This window comes from Rhododendron vialii, chromosome 3a (genome assembly GCF_030253575.1).
Source record: "Rhododendron vialii isolate Sample 1 chromosome 3a, ASM3025357v1".
Lineage (NCBI taxonomy): Eukaryota > Viridiplantae > Streptophyta > Magnoliopsida > Ericales > Ericaceae > Rhododendron > Rhododendron vialii.
In genome coordinates, this window is record NC_080559.1 from 12,762,381 (window position 1) to 12,777,697 (window position 15,317).

Genomic DNA, 15,317 nt, shown 5'->3' on the forward strand with positions numbered 1-15,317 from the left:
GTTTTTGGGGTTTTCCTTATTTTCTTCAATAAATGTATATTCTAAAGTGATTTTGGAGCTTCTAGATTTTCATATACATGCCATTGATCTTGTTAATGCTACTATATGATATTATGTCTGGATTCATAAGCATATTGGGGAGGCCAAGTGCGACTTGGTTTTTCAACACTGAAAGCAAGCAAAAGTATTTAAAAGATGAGCTTGTAGAATTTTCAATTGATGAGGATAGTCCGGATATAGGTGAAAACTTGGCAAAAAACAGAGGTGCGATTATTTATCCAGGATCAAACGGGAGTTGCGAGCAAATATAACTTTTTGAGCATCTTTCAGTACTTGTTAAGTGACAGCGAACGATGAATTTCACATATAACTTCGAGCATCAATCCGTGAAAACTCTCTGGCTGGCTTGATTGATACGTATGGGTTTGAGGGTTATTGTGCGCTTTGTCCGGTTGTCCCTATGATTCTAAAACATACTACTATTACATTGAAAATAATTTTTTATTATCAAAATATGTAGTCTCACCTCAGCTCCAGAAATATAGCTCACTCCGTCAAGCGAAAGTCCTGGCTCCGTCCCTCCCCAGCTCCAGAAATATACCTCGTTCCGTCACGCGAAAATCCTGGCCCCCTCCTTGGTTATAGGGTGGGCCGGTTGGAATTCTCCGTAGAGAATAATTACATAATACTAATACTGGTAGTTATTTCATAAAGTATAAGCTTTCCAAAGCGAGTGCAGGGCGCCCGATCCAACCATTCATCTTAACAATCGACGACTCGGATTTTTTCCGAACAAAAGATGGTTCAAATTTGTATCCGCTCAAATACAATTCGAGACATTCGTACCGAGATGAATGACCGGATCGACACCCTTCTGCATGGATGCCGCTCGGCAGTGAATAGGACTACAACGGAAAATGACAAGGCAAAAGGACGGGAGAGAAAAGAGAATAGGCACGTCACGTGGTTGAACAATTGTGTTGGACCAGTCCAACCGCATATCTAAAGCAAGCGACTCCAACGCTCTACAGTTCTCGCCTCATTGGACTCTTTTGGCGGGTTAATGTGTGGTGCTGGAGCGGGAGCTCAAGCTCAAGCACGAGTCCGGACTCCGGAAGGATTTCCAAATTAGCTACTAGAATTCGTGCGAGAGCGGGAATTGAAATGGTAAGAGCGGAGGGCCCTTTATAAGGGAGCACATCGGCAGCGAGCGGCCGTATAGTCAGAAACAACCTCAATGATGTGTTATAAGCATAGGCATACGAATGCAGAGGTGGAAGCGATCTGAAAGTCATGCAAATGGAATTACAGAAAGGTGTGCAGAGATGGGTAGTTGACATATCTCAGTGGAACCCTTCCTCCCAAGAATTCTCTCATGCCATGTCTTTTCTTCCTCAACACGAGCACCCTTCCATCACCGGGTCAGCTTCTATCTACATACCAGTACAATTCACGTTTGTTTATTGTTATACCCTTTTGATGATTCATTAAAAAAGAAAACTTCTTTTGTGGGTTGTTGGAGTCAGTTTTGTTGTGAATTTTTGTGTACAAAGTGTAAAAATGCCAATTCTTCACTTGATTAGATAAATAGAGATTTATGTTCAGTTTTCCTGGCATACCCATCTGATGATTCATCAGAAGAACTCAAGAAGTGTCTGATTCTTGTTGTGGGTATCCCATAGCCGAAGTTAGTAGTGTTGTAGATAGTTGAAGAAGTATTTAAGGCTAGGTTTAATTGACTGGACTAATAAATGATCCCATAGGATGAGAAACCCAATCGATCAATTACAAAGGGGGAACCACGTCATCCAAGGTATTGTATCCATTGGGTGTTTACTCTTACAAAAGTTTCGACCAAACGGGGCTATGTGGTCGCCTTGGATATATAATCCGATTTGATGCATTAATCAGGGCACAAAAGGGGCGTAAAATGATAATTCCCCACTTGATTAGGTATATTGGCAATTTTTTAGGTTTTCCTGCCAAACCCTTTTGATGATTCATTAGAAAACTCAAGAAGTGTCTGATTCTTGTAGTGGGTAGCAAAGTAAGTTCTGTTGTGTGATCATCTTCCCACCTAGGGTCATCCCACTCCTGGGCATGCCACCCACGGCCACTCTACTCATCATCATCCCATGCATGGACCGACTCATTCCACTCCTGGGCATCCAACCCCTCGGCATCAACCCAATTCTTCAAATTCTCGGAGATTCTTGTATCCCTCAATTTGGTAGATTTTTTGTAACCTATATGAATGTTGAATAAGAGTTTATAACAGTAATTCTTCATTTGCTTAGATATGTGAAATTGGAGGATCAAAAGCGGGCAATTGTGAGCAGGTTGCTTCAATATTCACTTGTGCATGAAGTTTTGGGAATCCCGTTTAATGAAATAATCATCAAACGCACTCTAGAGGGAAAACCCTATCTGGTATGATTCCTATACTTCAGCATCCATGTAGTTTTTATGGCTTTTGATTCAGAAGTTTGTGTGAGGGTGTGTTTGCTAGTGTTCTGGTGGTAAGTCAGTTACTTTAAGTCACTATATTGTGACTTTTAATGGGAATATGTTACAACATTCTATGGATGAGTTTGAAGGGAATTTTCTCCGTGTATAAAAAATTCAGCCATGTAAGGGAAAATTGTTGGAAATTTCAAAGCTAATCCATATTACCAAAATTTATTGTGAGAAGTTCTAATGTAGTGTGTTTTTTCTCTATGGGACTTGATGAACTCCAATGTTCTAAAAATCGCTAGGCGCTAGTCGGGCGGAAAAGGGACGCTGAGTCGCCGACTATTTGGCTGCCTAGCGCCTAGGCGGGGACTAGGCACCCGGCTAGTCGGCTGTCAAATCTAGGCCTCGGACCACCGCCTAGCGCCTAGGTGGGGACTAATCGGCCTAGGCGGCCGCCTTTTAGAACAATTGAACTCTTACTTTAATCTACTCTAAGTCTCTACTTTACCTTCCCATTACCTTCACACTTCATACTGGATTTATAGGAACATAATAAAGTGGACCATGAATTCCCAAATTTCAACTTTAATGCATCCCACCATGGTGACTACGTGGCGATAGCTTCAGAACCTTTGTGCATTGTTGGCTTGGATATTGTTTCCCATTCCATACCTGGGAAAGAGACAATTCCAGAATTTATTCAGATTTTTTGCTCATATTTCTCCAGACTGGAATGGGATAGCATTATGAATGCTGGCAGTTGTGATGATATGTTAAATGAGTTCTACAGGTATGTTGTAACCTATGTTGCTTTTTTGGGGACTAAATGTCAGTCAACTATAAGTATTTCATTTTACTGGATGTTTTGCTATGGGATTCTTCAAAATCCTTGAGCACTCTCGCACATTCTGATTCTTGTAAAATTTGACTGCCGTAGCTTCAATGATTTGGGATTCTGTCAGACTGTTGGTTTAATATGATGTAACATTTGTGCTCCGTTTTTCCCTGAAGATAGTCGGAAAATTAGTAACAGAACAGTAGTTAAACAAATACTCCTTCCAATCTAGTTGTACCATTCAAGTTCATCGTCGCCTATTTCGTAATGTCTTCGCTATAGAATCTTTTGTTTTACATTTTCAATGCACAGGCCAAGTAGTTTCACCATGTGCTTCCATGTTGTTTATGTTGTATCATCTTAAGATTCACAACTTTATGACTTTTTAACTTCAATTTTGGGCTTTCCATAAGAGGAATAATAAAGCATTGATGCATTCATCTCCAACTCTAAGAGTAACCATATGCTTCAAGATTTTTTACTTTAATTTCTTTTCCTCAGTCTTCTATTCCACTGACTCAGTGCGTTCATTGCTATTTATCGTCTTCATGGAATATTTCTTCGAATTCACATGGAGCCATTTTTTTGTTTTCCCTCATTTTTATTTTAGCATTACATGCAAAGTCTGATGCTGACCCCCAAACCTGGACTACCTCATGTGGGATTTATAACTTAGTTGCAAATTAATGGTTTATGTTCCAGGATCAAGCAAATTTTGTTTTACACAGTTCACTTCAGCTAGTGGATGTGATTTAAATCTCCTTCTCATGACCAGGCCAAATAGTTTGGACTTCATAAGCACTCAAATCTACCAAAACCCATCCACACTCGATTGAGCGCTTGCTTTCCGTATGTAGTGTCACTAGCCAAACAACCCTTGCTCACCTTCTTACTGATTATTTTCTTTTCAACTGCGGCTGCTTTTGATTTATTCTAACGTTATATACGAGGTTGTCAATTTGCATTAATAACATGCAGATGCCTGGAACTGTTGGCTACAATACTTCTTAGTGACCAGTACTTGTGCAGGTATTGGTGTGTAAAGGAAGCATTTGTCAAGGCCATAGGAACTGGAGTAGGGTATGGATTGGATTCCGTGGAATTTCATCACACTAGGTGGACCAACATATTTGTTAAACTTGATGGAAAGGAGTTAAAAGAGTGGAGATTTTGGCTTTATGAGCTGGGCAAAAGGCATATGGTTAGTTTTTTACGAGTTTCTCCCAGTTCTTTCAATATTTATACTCCCTTGAACATGGAAATCATGAAAAGAGTATCCTAATGATGTTCAATTATGCATCATGATCATAGTAATTATATGCTGCTATGGTGTTGCAATATTTGAACATATCAGAATAAACTTTCGAACATATGTAAAAATCATTTTAGGTTGGTATTTTACTGCCTCCTTTCATGTTTGTAGGCACTTTCGATTTTTTGCTTTTGTAGTACTGGTGTCGTTCTTATCCTGATTGCCTACATGCTCGGTTTCAAGCTAACCCGTTGTTGTACTTCCCAAAAACAACTCTTCTAAATTGAATCAACCATGTTTTGTAAGGGGAATCTTGGGGATTGCTTTAGTTATCTCAAAATAGTTTCTGACGAAAAGTGAAAATATTTGGATGATGTCCTATTTGTCGTGCTCAAAAAATAACAGTTGGGAAATAACTTGGCCTCATCTTATAGGAGAGGATGTCTGATTATATCTATAGATTTAGTCGAGATACTGAACAGAACTGAAATCTTTGATATTATAATTTTACGCCTCTTGCCAAGTTTAGAAGAGACATAGTCGAGGGAGAGTCAACCAAATTCAAGGTTCTAAGATCTTTGGATACACATGCTGTGGTATAGGGCCTTTTTGGCACAAAGATCTCTTGCCTTCTCTCCGTTTCTCTCAAGGAGTAGGAGGTGTTTGTTGTTGTGTTTTCAATCACAGTGTTTGTTTTTTTTCTGAACAGCGTGCTTATTGTTTAGTTCACCTCTTTTATGACTGAAAAAACTGTAGTTTTGGCTATCATAGAGCTGAGTGGAGAAATCAGATTCTAAGATGAATGAAGTGGTTGGTGTTAAGGAATGCTTACCATTTTACCTCTTTATTGTAGTTGTACTCTGATTGGCTCTGTATTTGATTATTTTTTTGTGTATTATCCAAAACTAGAAGGATTGTCTCTGCACTTTTTCTCAAGTGTATATATACTTTGTCCTGTTGTTTTATCATATTAATTGCTATGGCACCACAGGTCTCTATTGCCAAGGGTCACCCGAATAATGCCACTGAGACTTACAAGAGAACACTGAAAAGGACAGAGTTCGACGAAGAGCACTACCATTTGGGTCTTCATCTTCCGAATGTAAGTTTTGTGCAGCGAACCGTGGAACAACTCATTCCAGTCTCCTCTAAATCCCATGGTGTAAACTTAGGACAATAACATGATGCACATGAAGTAGCAAACAGCGAGTCATGACTTAATAGAGTTAATTTACGGAATAAAATGCAACAGTTTCTTCAAATAAGGTACATGGTACTCTGCCACCATTTTACCTATATGGAAGATAATTCTTTAAGTAATTCTCTTTTATAGTTTTTCTAAAGTGACACCAGGAAGCACCCCTCCCTACTTGAAGACAGCATAGCTGTAATTTCCTTCTTGGATGAATGAGATGTCTGTTAACTTTCCCCTCATGCGAAAGGAAAAGGGATATAGAAAACTCTAGTGGCCAAAGGTGGAGCAAAGGAAGGCTGCAACTTGGATGTGAGATGTACTTAGCTGATGTGAGGAACGTAATCACAACAGGTTTTGTATGAGAGCTTGTAACATGTTTTCATGTTGAAGATGCTTTTCATTTGTTTCGACTGAAGATAAAACCGTTCTCTCTTGTTTTTTGTACTATATATACTACACTACTATGCGTATAGCCCAAACCCCACCAAAACATTTCAAACCCTACCTTATCTTCTCCTCACTGTCTCACACGACTTGCGATGGCAATTTCTTAAGCCTCCATCTTCTTCATCTTCTTTCGTAGTAGTGTAGCAGTAGTACTGAATGAGACTCTCTTCATTTTCATCAACAACTTCAAATTAGGGATTTTGAGCTCGAAATCAAACCAATTCTGCGGCGCCAGCTTCTGCCCTAAAGCGTAATCATGAGTTTTCTCTCTATCTCTCTCTTTGGATAAGATTACGGCTACTGGCCTTCTTTTGTTTATTAGGGCTTCAAATTAGGGCTTTGGTGCTGGTGCTGGTGCTGGCTGAGATTAGGGTTTCATTTCATTATGTTGTTGAAGACTTTTTTTTAATTAGACTGTAATTGTTGAAAACTTGTTGAATTGGATTGTAATTGTTGTTGGATCCTTGAAAGTTGTTAATTATTGTTGTTGAAGACATTTTTATTATTGGGCTAGGCAGACTTGTGATGTTCTGTGCTTGAATTGTGCTTTCGCTTTTTTGTTGTAAGAATATGAAGTTAACGAGATTGGTGCAGGAGTTGAATTCCTATACCAGAAGCTACGGTACCGTTGATGATTTTAAAAATATTTCGCAAAAAGTATATTTTGACACTTTTCAACGGCCCCGAACTTGGCGTCTACAGCACTTGAATCTTCACTTGAATATTTGTCCTTAAATTGTTCACTATACCAGTCCTACAGTTCGCTGAGTGGTCCCTAAATATGCCCCTGCCACTTCACCGTTCCGACAGTAGAATGGAGCATCGGAACTCATTTTTATGAATCCCTTGAGGAGTTGCCAATGCATTCTTGTGATAGCGAGGACACTCAGTTGTGAATGATCGAGGGAAATCAGAACTTTATGTAGAGTAATAAACTCAACACACGAGAAAAAAAAATTGTTGGGCTTGTTACTCTACACAGAGTTTTGATTTTCCCCGATCGTTCACGACTGGATGATCACACTATCACGAGGATGCATTGGCAACCCCCGACGGGTTTATAAAAATCAGTTCTGATGCTATATTCTATCGTTGGAACGGTGAGGTGGCAGGGGCAGGCTTGTTTCGGGACAACTCAGGAAATTGTTGGACTGGTATAGAGAACAATTTAAGAAAAAATATTCAAGTGACGTAGACGCCGATCTCGTTAATTTCATATTCCTACAACAAAAAACGAAAGCACAACCCATTACAAGTCTGCCTAGCCTAATCTAATAAAAAAGTCTTCAACAACACCAGTTAACATCTTTCAAGGATCCAACAACAATTACAGACTTTACAGTCCAACACAACAAGTTGTTTTCAACAATTACAGTCTAATTAACCGCATGGTTTTACCATGGTTAAGACGGATATTTTCCCCTCCCTCTCACCCTAACTCGTCTCTCCACCTCCACGACGCCATGGGTTCCCTCCCTTGACCCGATCTGTCTACCATTATCATTTTCGCTCTCCTCCTGCTCCAATTCTCTCCCCTCTGAACAAGAACTATATAGGGTTTTCGTTTGCCTCTTCCCTTCACGACGCCTTGCTTTCTTGGGCGACCATCGCTGTGTAACCCTCACTTCCAGTCTCTCTCATCAACATACTGTCTTCTGTAAGCCACCATCGGCGCCTCTCTCTACTTCCAATGGTAAATCTGTCGCGTGTTGTTTATCTCAATCCACTCGATTTTGTTGGTGTAATGGATTTTTAAGTTAATTTTTAACTAATGCAGAATGTAAATCATTAGGGCTAATATTGGGGGGATTTTGTGGCAAATATCCCTGGTTTGGTTTTGATTCGCACAAGTAACAATTACTTCCTAGACTTTTTACTTCTCCCTCTTGCTGTGTCATACGATATCCTTGCAAATGCAATTTTAAGATGGAGTTTTCTTTATAATTTTTTTTGGGTAGTGGAGCACTGAAATTGCATACGTAATTTGTGTGCCAATGTACTTTAGCTTGGTATATATTGTCTTGGCGCTGTTTTGGCACTTGGCATGCTTTACTTTGTGATGCATTTTGACGCGCGCACATACAGGGTCAGGAAAATGTTGGAATATTTTTGGCTTGTTAATTTGGTTGTGTGGAATGTAGTTTATGTATGTGGGAGGACAAGTGGTGTATAGTTTAGACTGGTCTACTAATTTGGTTTTGGACGATCCTCTATTTCTTTTTTCCATACTCTATATATGGACAATCAAATTTGATACTCCAAAAAATGTGGTCATGGCATGGTTTAGAGCATTTACTTGCTTCAGAACTTCAAATGATCCAGAAAATAAGCATCGTTAACGCAACTTCAAGTCAATGAGTGAGAAAACGTAGCGACAATATCCACTGAACAATCGCCGTCAATATAAATTCAAACAGAAGACAAGAAAGATTTACCCTGCAGATCTCTCAAACAGGTTTATTCTCTGATAAATTTTTTTTCTCTAACTATTGTCCGAATTATCAAAGCATCATCTAGAAAGGTTAGGGTGATGAGGCAGGCTGGTAAATTACAACGTACAGGGGTTCAAGGCCCCATGGAAAAGCTGGTCATACCAACTGCACTATTTGTTGTTTTTTATTACCCGAAAATTGCTCCGAGCAAGCTTATATTAGGCCCACACAGCACAATAAAGCCTTGCGGGGCACGAATTACTCGTAGCTGCACATTAAAAAAGATAGTGAATAGTCAGCAACTACGGCATCCGCGTAGCTCCAGATACACAAATTGGAGCTATTTGCTCGATGTCCCGGATGGCGGATACACACATTGGAGCTCTTTGCTCGAAGTCTTGGGTCACTCTGTTGTGAACCGTTGTTTCATCGGGCAGTGCCTTCATTCTAACACGCTTGAGAGAGAGAGTTACTGTGTAGGGAAACCTACCCTCCCTCTTTCGGGAACAGATGGATTCATTTTCTCAAATCCGCACCCAATGGTATGGTTAGCATGCGTTATTTCGTCTGGCCACATCCTTGTGAAAGAAACAAAATACCCATTATCTTCACGCCGATAAACTTTCCTTTTTTCTTCCCTACATTTGAGCGTGTAACTTCTTCTTCTTTTTTATCCTTTTCCCTCTTTGGACTTCATGTAGCTATTTCTCACAGAGGGGCAGAATAACTGCCTGAATTACATTTCAATATCATCTACCTCTTTGATTTCACCCAAGTCCACGAACTCTTTTTTTTTTAAACGGAAAAAAAATGTCATTAATTTTGAAATTGTTACAAAACTAATAGGAGCAAGGAAACAACATCATATTTAAAAAGCAATCATCTGCCTAATCCGAGACATAAACCTAAAATTGGCAAGAAATCAATTAAGGACATCCTTTGGAACGAAGCCCACCTAAAAAGGCCAAAGCCCAACATTCCTATGGGTCTAAAAACCCAAGTTTTACATTTAGCTCATAACACCAATTGGGCCAAGCCCAGAGTCTCAAACCCAAATCTACAACAAAAGCTCAAAACGGGCCGAGCTCAGCGCAAAAATGGGCCAAGCCCAGCCCAACACCACTTCCAACCCTAGCACCTACACAGACTGGACAGCCCACTCCGCCACCCCCCTCCACCGCAGCTTAGGTGAAACAACCACCACCACCGCACCAAACAGAGCCTGAACCAGCACCTCCAAGCTCCAAGAACAAAAAGCCACAGCGCCGTGAGCCCCACATACTGGATCCCGTCGATGACCGCCAAGCACCCCCACTTCGATCCTCCTAAACAGCCTGGAAAACCAGCAAACCAGGGCCCAAACACCACAGCAGCACCGCTGCGAGTTCCCGCTTCGAAGCCTCCCCAAAAAAGCAGAGCATCATCAAGCTCAGGTTCCCGGCCTCACCAACACGCACCCTAATATCATGGACCAACCCGGTCACTCAGCACGACCGGAAACATGCACTTTTTTTTCACTTTTTCTCCATTGGCATGCATGCACTTTTCTCATTTGCCTAAAACTTGTATCAAGTACCCTAGGAAGAGAGACCGAACATAGGTTTCGAAGTTACAAAAGAATAACCTGCACTCTGGGCATGATCATAGAACACATTTAAAAGGCCTTTCAAAAAAAAAAAAAAAACCATTTAAAAGTTGAGAAACTAGTGTCAGATGTTTCTTATGCTATTGCAGCATACCAAAACCCAAAAAATAAAACAAGTTACAAAAATTGCAAGCCATTACTTGTACAAAATCTGGCGTTGCTCCAAATGTAGCAGTGAATAACACGACCATCAGAGGAAGCTTCATGGGCGAAAGTATCAGCTAGAAATGAAGAAACTCTTCTGTTCTGCTTTATCGTCATCTAACAATTGCAGCAGCAGTGGTGAAATGGCAGGACAATTGGAATTTCTTTAGACTGCTACCAGAAAACTTCCGCAGGCATGGTGCAGATGTAACCGGTTGCACTAGTGCAGCAATTTCACCTAATATCAATAAACACTACTGAAATACGTGGCGACTAAAATTCTATATCCAGCAATCAATTCACATGTCAATTTCACGATGATCAATAAATTAGAAGAAAAGGAATCACTTCACAACTCGGGAACAAAAAGCCTTGAGACAACCGTACACAAGAATGAGAAAATTAACTAATTAAGGGAGCTTAGAAACAGGAGTTCATCCAAACAATCACGTCTTTCCCTACGGTGCCTGCCACAGGTGTCTTTCAGCTGTTTTTGCTGACTGGCTTATTAGACAAACATTTTTGTACTGAAGAATGAAAAAAATACCACGTATAAATCCTAAAAACCATCATTTAACCGCTCCGAAATAGAGTCTTGAACTAACTTTGAGTATCAAGAAGTACAGAAGACATTATTTGCAAGAATGAATAAGATTACTAGTGATTGTCTCTTTTAAGTAGTCACTTTGTTGTATTTTTATCTCTGACCTTATTTTAATTGGAACTCTGGTGTATCCTATGAGTTGTGTTTGTGAAGTTTCACTAATAAGTTGAACAGGGGAATGTGATAGCCAACTTGATTCTAAACACTCCGTAGGAGAAAATAAACTCCGATTATCTAATGTTTGGCATTCAACACTTATAGATCAGATCAACATGTACTCTAATACTATACAACCCATTAGTAAGCCATCACGCGTCTCTGATTTTCATATGAACCAAAAATGATTCTGAGAACAATTTAGTGACGATCACTTGAGTACTATCTTTAATTGCACCTATGCATATAATTGTATCCCAAATTTATTAGTAGCAATGCAGGTTTGAACGTATCAAGAAAAAAGAACATATTGAGATGGGTGTCTGCTATGGGGAATCTCAATTTCTGACAACTCCGTTACTCTGATCCAAAGCCAATGGTCATTTAACATTGCTAATGTGTCAGTGATATGTTGAGAGCTCTTTGGAGGCACTGCAAAAGTGTCCAAAGCAAATTTCCCATTCGTTATCACCCAGGATCAAATAGTTTTTGGTTATATGGATTAAGCATGTAAAACATCTATTCACTTCCATTTGTGATAATCTATCTGGAGGCTTAATATTGGGAGATGCAGAAGCTGGGGAAGATGATACTGGTGTGGTGATAATGGCCCTAGGGAAGAGGTTTGGTAACACTCTCAGTGGGTCTCTCGCCCAACTAAAAGATCGTGGGGATACAACACCATTTTCTGTTCCTTCTCCGTCTTCTTTCTTTCTTCTTTTCTTTTTCTTTTTTCCGTTTTTTGCCAACATTGTTTGCATCAGTGGGGGGTTAGAGGTGAATTAGTGGGTTAACAACCAGAGGGGGTTCGACATCTCACCATAGACTTCAATCCCAACCTCCCCCTTGGAAGACAAGGGGTACTACGAAATAGGCTGAGCCACATCTTCCCCTTTTGTCTTACCACTGAAAATTGCAACCAATGCTGAAACTATATTCCAACATGATTCAGATATAAACTCATGATATGATGTACCAAAAAGTCACTAACTATCAAAGAGAAATCTAGAATTTTGCCATTCCTCGTAGTTGTGAACTGCCTCGGATACTCCAAAGATGATCATTAGTGCCATACCATTATCATCTGAAACTAGCTTCAGCCATCAGGGAATTATTATGCGAAAAGGTGCCCCACCTAACATGTAATACACAAATATGGTGGTGATTCTAGTAAATGCATCAGCTTTAAACCAAATCCTTTGCAGACGTAAATGAAGGCGACCTGCAGGAACTACTCATAGTGAACCCATAAAATGTAGGCAATGTCAGTATCTCCTCTTTTCTAACAATAATGCTCTGAAAATTGTACCAAACCCAACTACAGGAGCATATTCTTCTCCAGATGCACGAAGTCGTGTATTTTGCCAAACATTATATGCTAGTTTAAGAAAGCTGATGTCACTGTGAAGTCACTACATGCTAGTCCACTCAGTACAACTCATCAAATTGCTTTGGATCCAATCACAGGTTAGAGGTTGTTACACGTCTGTGTAATATCACCTCCTAAGATAATATACAAGTCTGTCGGCCTCTCCACCATTGCCAATTGATTGTTAGTTAGATGTTTTACATTGTTCCATATCAATGTGCTACAAGCTTCGAAGTTAGTATATCCGCCTTGTGGGTCTCTTGACCTCATTGTGGCCTGATGGTCACGGGTTCGATTCTTGGAAATAACCTCTTTGCTTGAAGGTAAAACTGCATACATCAACCTTTCCCTAGACCCCGCATACACGAGAGCTTAGTGCTGGGTATGCCCCTTTTTTAGCATCAATAATCAAAATGGTGCTCCAACCACCCCAACGAAAGACGAACCCTCAGGTATCATGTCATACAGTTCAATACCCACAGGCTACCTTTGACTAATTAAAGACACGATCAGATTTCAGCCAACAATATTGTTCAAGAATCCCACACACCAAGGGTTCCCAGAATCAAAATGTGCTCTACAACTTGTTGGAGAGAGGTGCAAGTCAAAAAGGAGAACACCAAACAAATCAAAGGAGAAGAGCTACATGGCTTGCCTACCTATTTGACAGACTTGCGAGTTCCGGCCAATGTACTCCCGTTACCAAACCAAACCAAATCGAGCATGTGCCCCAATCAATTGGGGTTGGCTACATGAATCCTATTTTTCCATTGAGTTCTGTCTAGGGCTACCTCTTCACTTAGATTTAGTAAACCCAAGTCCTTCTGTTTCCCGATACCAAAGTCAGTTTAGGTCTTTCTCTTTTCCTAGCCCGACTATCTAGGGCTACCTCTTCACTTAGATTTAGTAAACCCAAGTACTTCTGTTTCCCGGTACCAAAGTCAGTTTAGGTCTTTCTCTTTTCGTAGCATGACTATCCACTACTAGTCTACTACTATGTTACTCTCCTTGACTATTGCTTCTAATGATCTACGGTAAATATGTCCAAACCACCTTAATCTATTTTCTCTCAACTTATCCGATATAGCTACAACTCCTACCATCCCACGAATAGTTTCGTTTCTAATTCTATCATTCCTAGTCTTACCACACATCCACCTCAACATCCACATTTCAGCTACACTCATCTTACTTACTTGTTGCTTCTATAAGCCAACACTCTGTCCCGTATAGCATCGCTGGTCGGATAGCAGTGTTGTAAAATTTTCCTTTCAATTTGTTAGGTATCCTTCGATCACACAATACACAAGAAACGGCTCTCCACTTGAACCACCCAACTTGGATCCTATGGTTCACATCGTCCATAATCTCTCCATCCTTGCTAAAAATTGAACCTAAATACCTAAAATGCTCACTTTTTGGTATCTCCTGATCCTGAATCCTCACTTCTTTTGTCTGGTCATTTTTATTGTCGCTCGACTTACAATGCATATACTCATTTTTACTCCTACTTATTTAAATCCTTTGAACTCCAATGATTCTCTTCAAATTTCTAATTTAGCATTAACCCCCCTTGCAGTTTCATCCACTAAGACAATATCATCTGCAAACAACATATACTACAAAATATCATCATGAATATGTTTATGTAGCTCACTCAAAAAGGCAAGGGCTCAAAGCTGACCCTTGGTGGAGCCCTACTATAATTGGGAATTCACTTGTTTCCCTTACGGGTGATCTAATATTAGTGACGGCACCTTCATACATGTCTCTGATCACATCGATATATCCTTCGTCACTCCCTTTTGCTCCAAAACCCACCATATGATATCCCTGGGCATTCTATCATAGGCTTTTTCTAAGTCTATAAGAATCACATGGAGATCCCTCTTCTTCTCCCTATACTTTTCTACCAACCTCCTTAACAAATAAATTGCTTTCATGGTCAATCTCCCAGGCATAATTCCAAATTGCTTCTCCGACACCGTTGTCACCATTCTTAAGTGATACTCAATAACTCTTTCCCACAACTTCATTGTATGGCTCATCAACTTAATGCCTCTATAATTGTTGCAACTTTGAATATCCCCTTTATTCTTAAATAAGGTACTAAGGTGCTCCTCCTGCACTCGTCAGGCATCTTCCTAGTCATAATAATCTTGTTAAATAACTTTGTCAACCAAGACACCCCCATTCCACCTAGGCTTTTCCACACTTCAATAGGAATACCATCCGGCCCTAAAGCCTTACCCAGTCTCATCCGCTTCAAAGCATTGGCCACTCCAAACTTTTGTATCCGACGATAGAACTCGCAGAGCCACCAAATCCCTCTTCGCCAAAGCCATCCAAGTGTTTCTCATTCTTCTCGAAGTACGTTTTCCATCTATCCTTGATCTCCTCATCTTTCACCAACTCCCTTGAACCATCCCCTTTTATACACTTAACTTGAGAGAAGTCTCTAGCTTTCTTTTCTCTCAGCTTGGCAAATTTATAAATGTTCTTCTCTCCATCTTTACTATCTAATCTAGCATAAAATCATCATAAGCTCCCAACTTAGCATCCCTAACGGCTCTCTTAGCTTCCTTCCAGGCTTGTTTATAGCTCCTATAAGTATCCTCATTCCGATCTTTTTGCCACATTTTAAAGCATTCCCTTTTTGCTTTTACAATGGTTTGAACCTCACCATTCCACCACCAGGCGTCAATGTATTCCCGTTAGGCATCGAAAATATTTCCAGTATAATGTCGACAATGTTGTCTGTAACCAAATTAGCAGATGCATGCA

General features: G+C 40.1%; 1 protein-coding gene across 3 annotated transcripts; it reads left to right on the forward strand.

Moving 5' to 3' along the window:
- The first annotated feature begins 1,022 nt into the window (after positions 1–1,022).
- LOC131319460 (uncharacterized) lies at positions 1,023–6,158 on the forward strand. Of its 3 annotated transcripts, XR_009197973.1 has the most exons (6): positions 1,061–1,421; positions 2,298–2,430; positions 3,000–3,244; positions 4,319–4,490; positions 5,533–5,807; positions 5,886–6,158. XR_009197973.1 is itself a non-coding variant. In XM_058349701.1 (5 exons), the coding sequence occupies exons 1-5, from the start codon at positions 1,294–1,296 to the stop codon at positions 5,719–5,721; spliced, it is 867 nt and encodes a 288-aa protein (XP_058205684.1). In that variant the 5' UTR covers positions 1,023–1,293; the 3' UTR covers positions 5,722–6,158. The 3 variants fall into 3 exon arrangements, 2 of the variants coding, with proteins under 2 accessions (XP_058205684.1, XP_058205685.1); XM_058349701.1 differs by having other exon boundaries at positions 1,023–1,421; positions 5,533–6,158; XM_058349702.1 differs by lacking the exon at positions 1,061–1,421 and adding an exon at positions 1,436–2,215 and having other exon boundaries at positions 5,533–6,158.
- Positions 6,159–15,317: the final 9,159 nt, after the last annotated feature.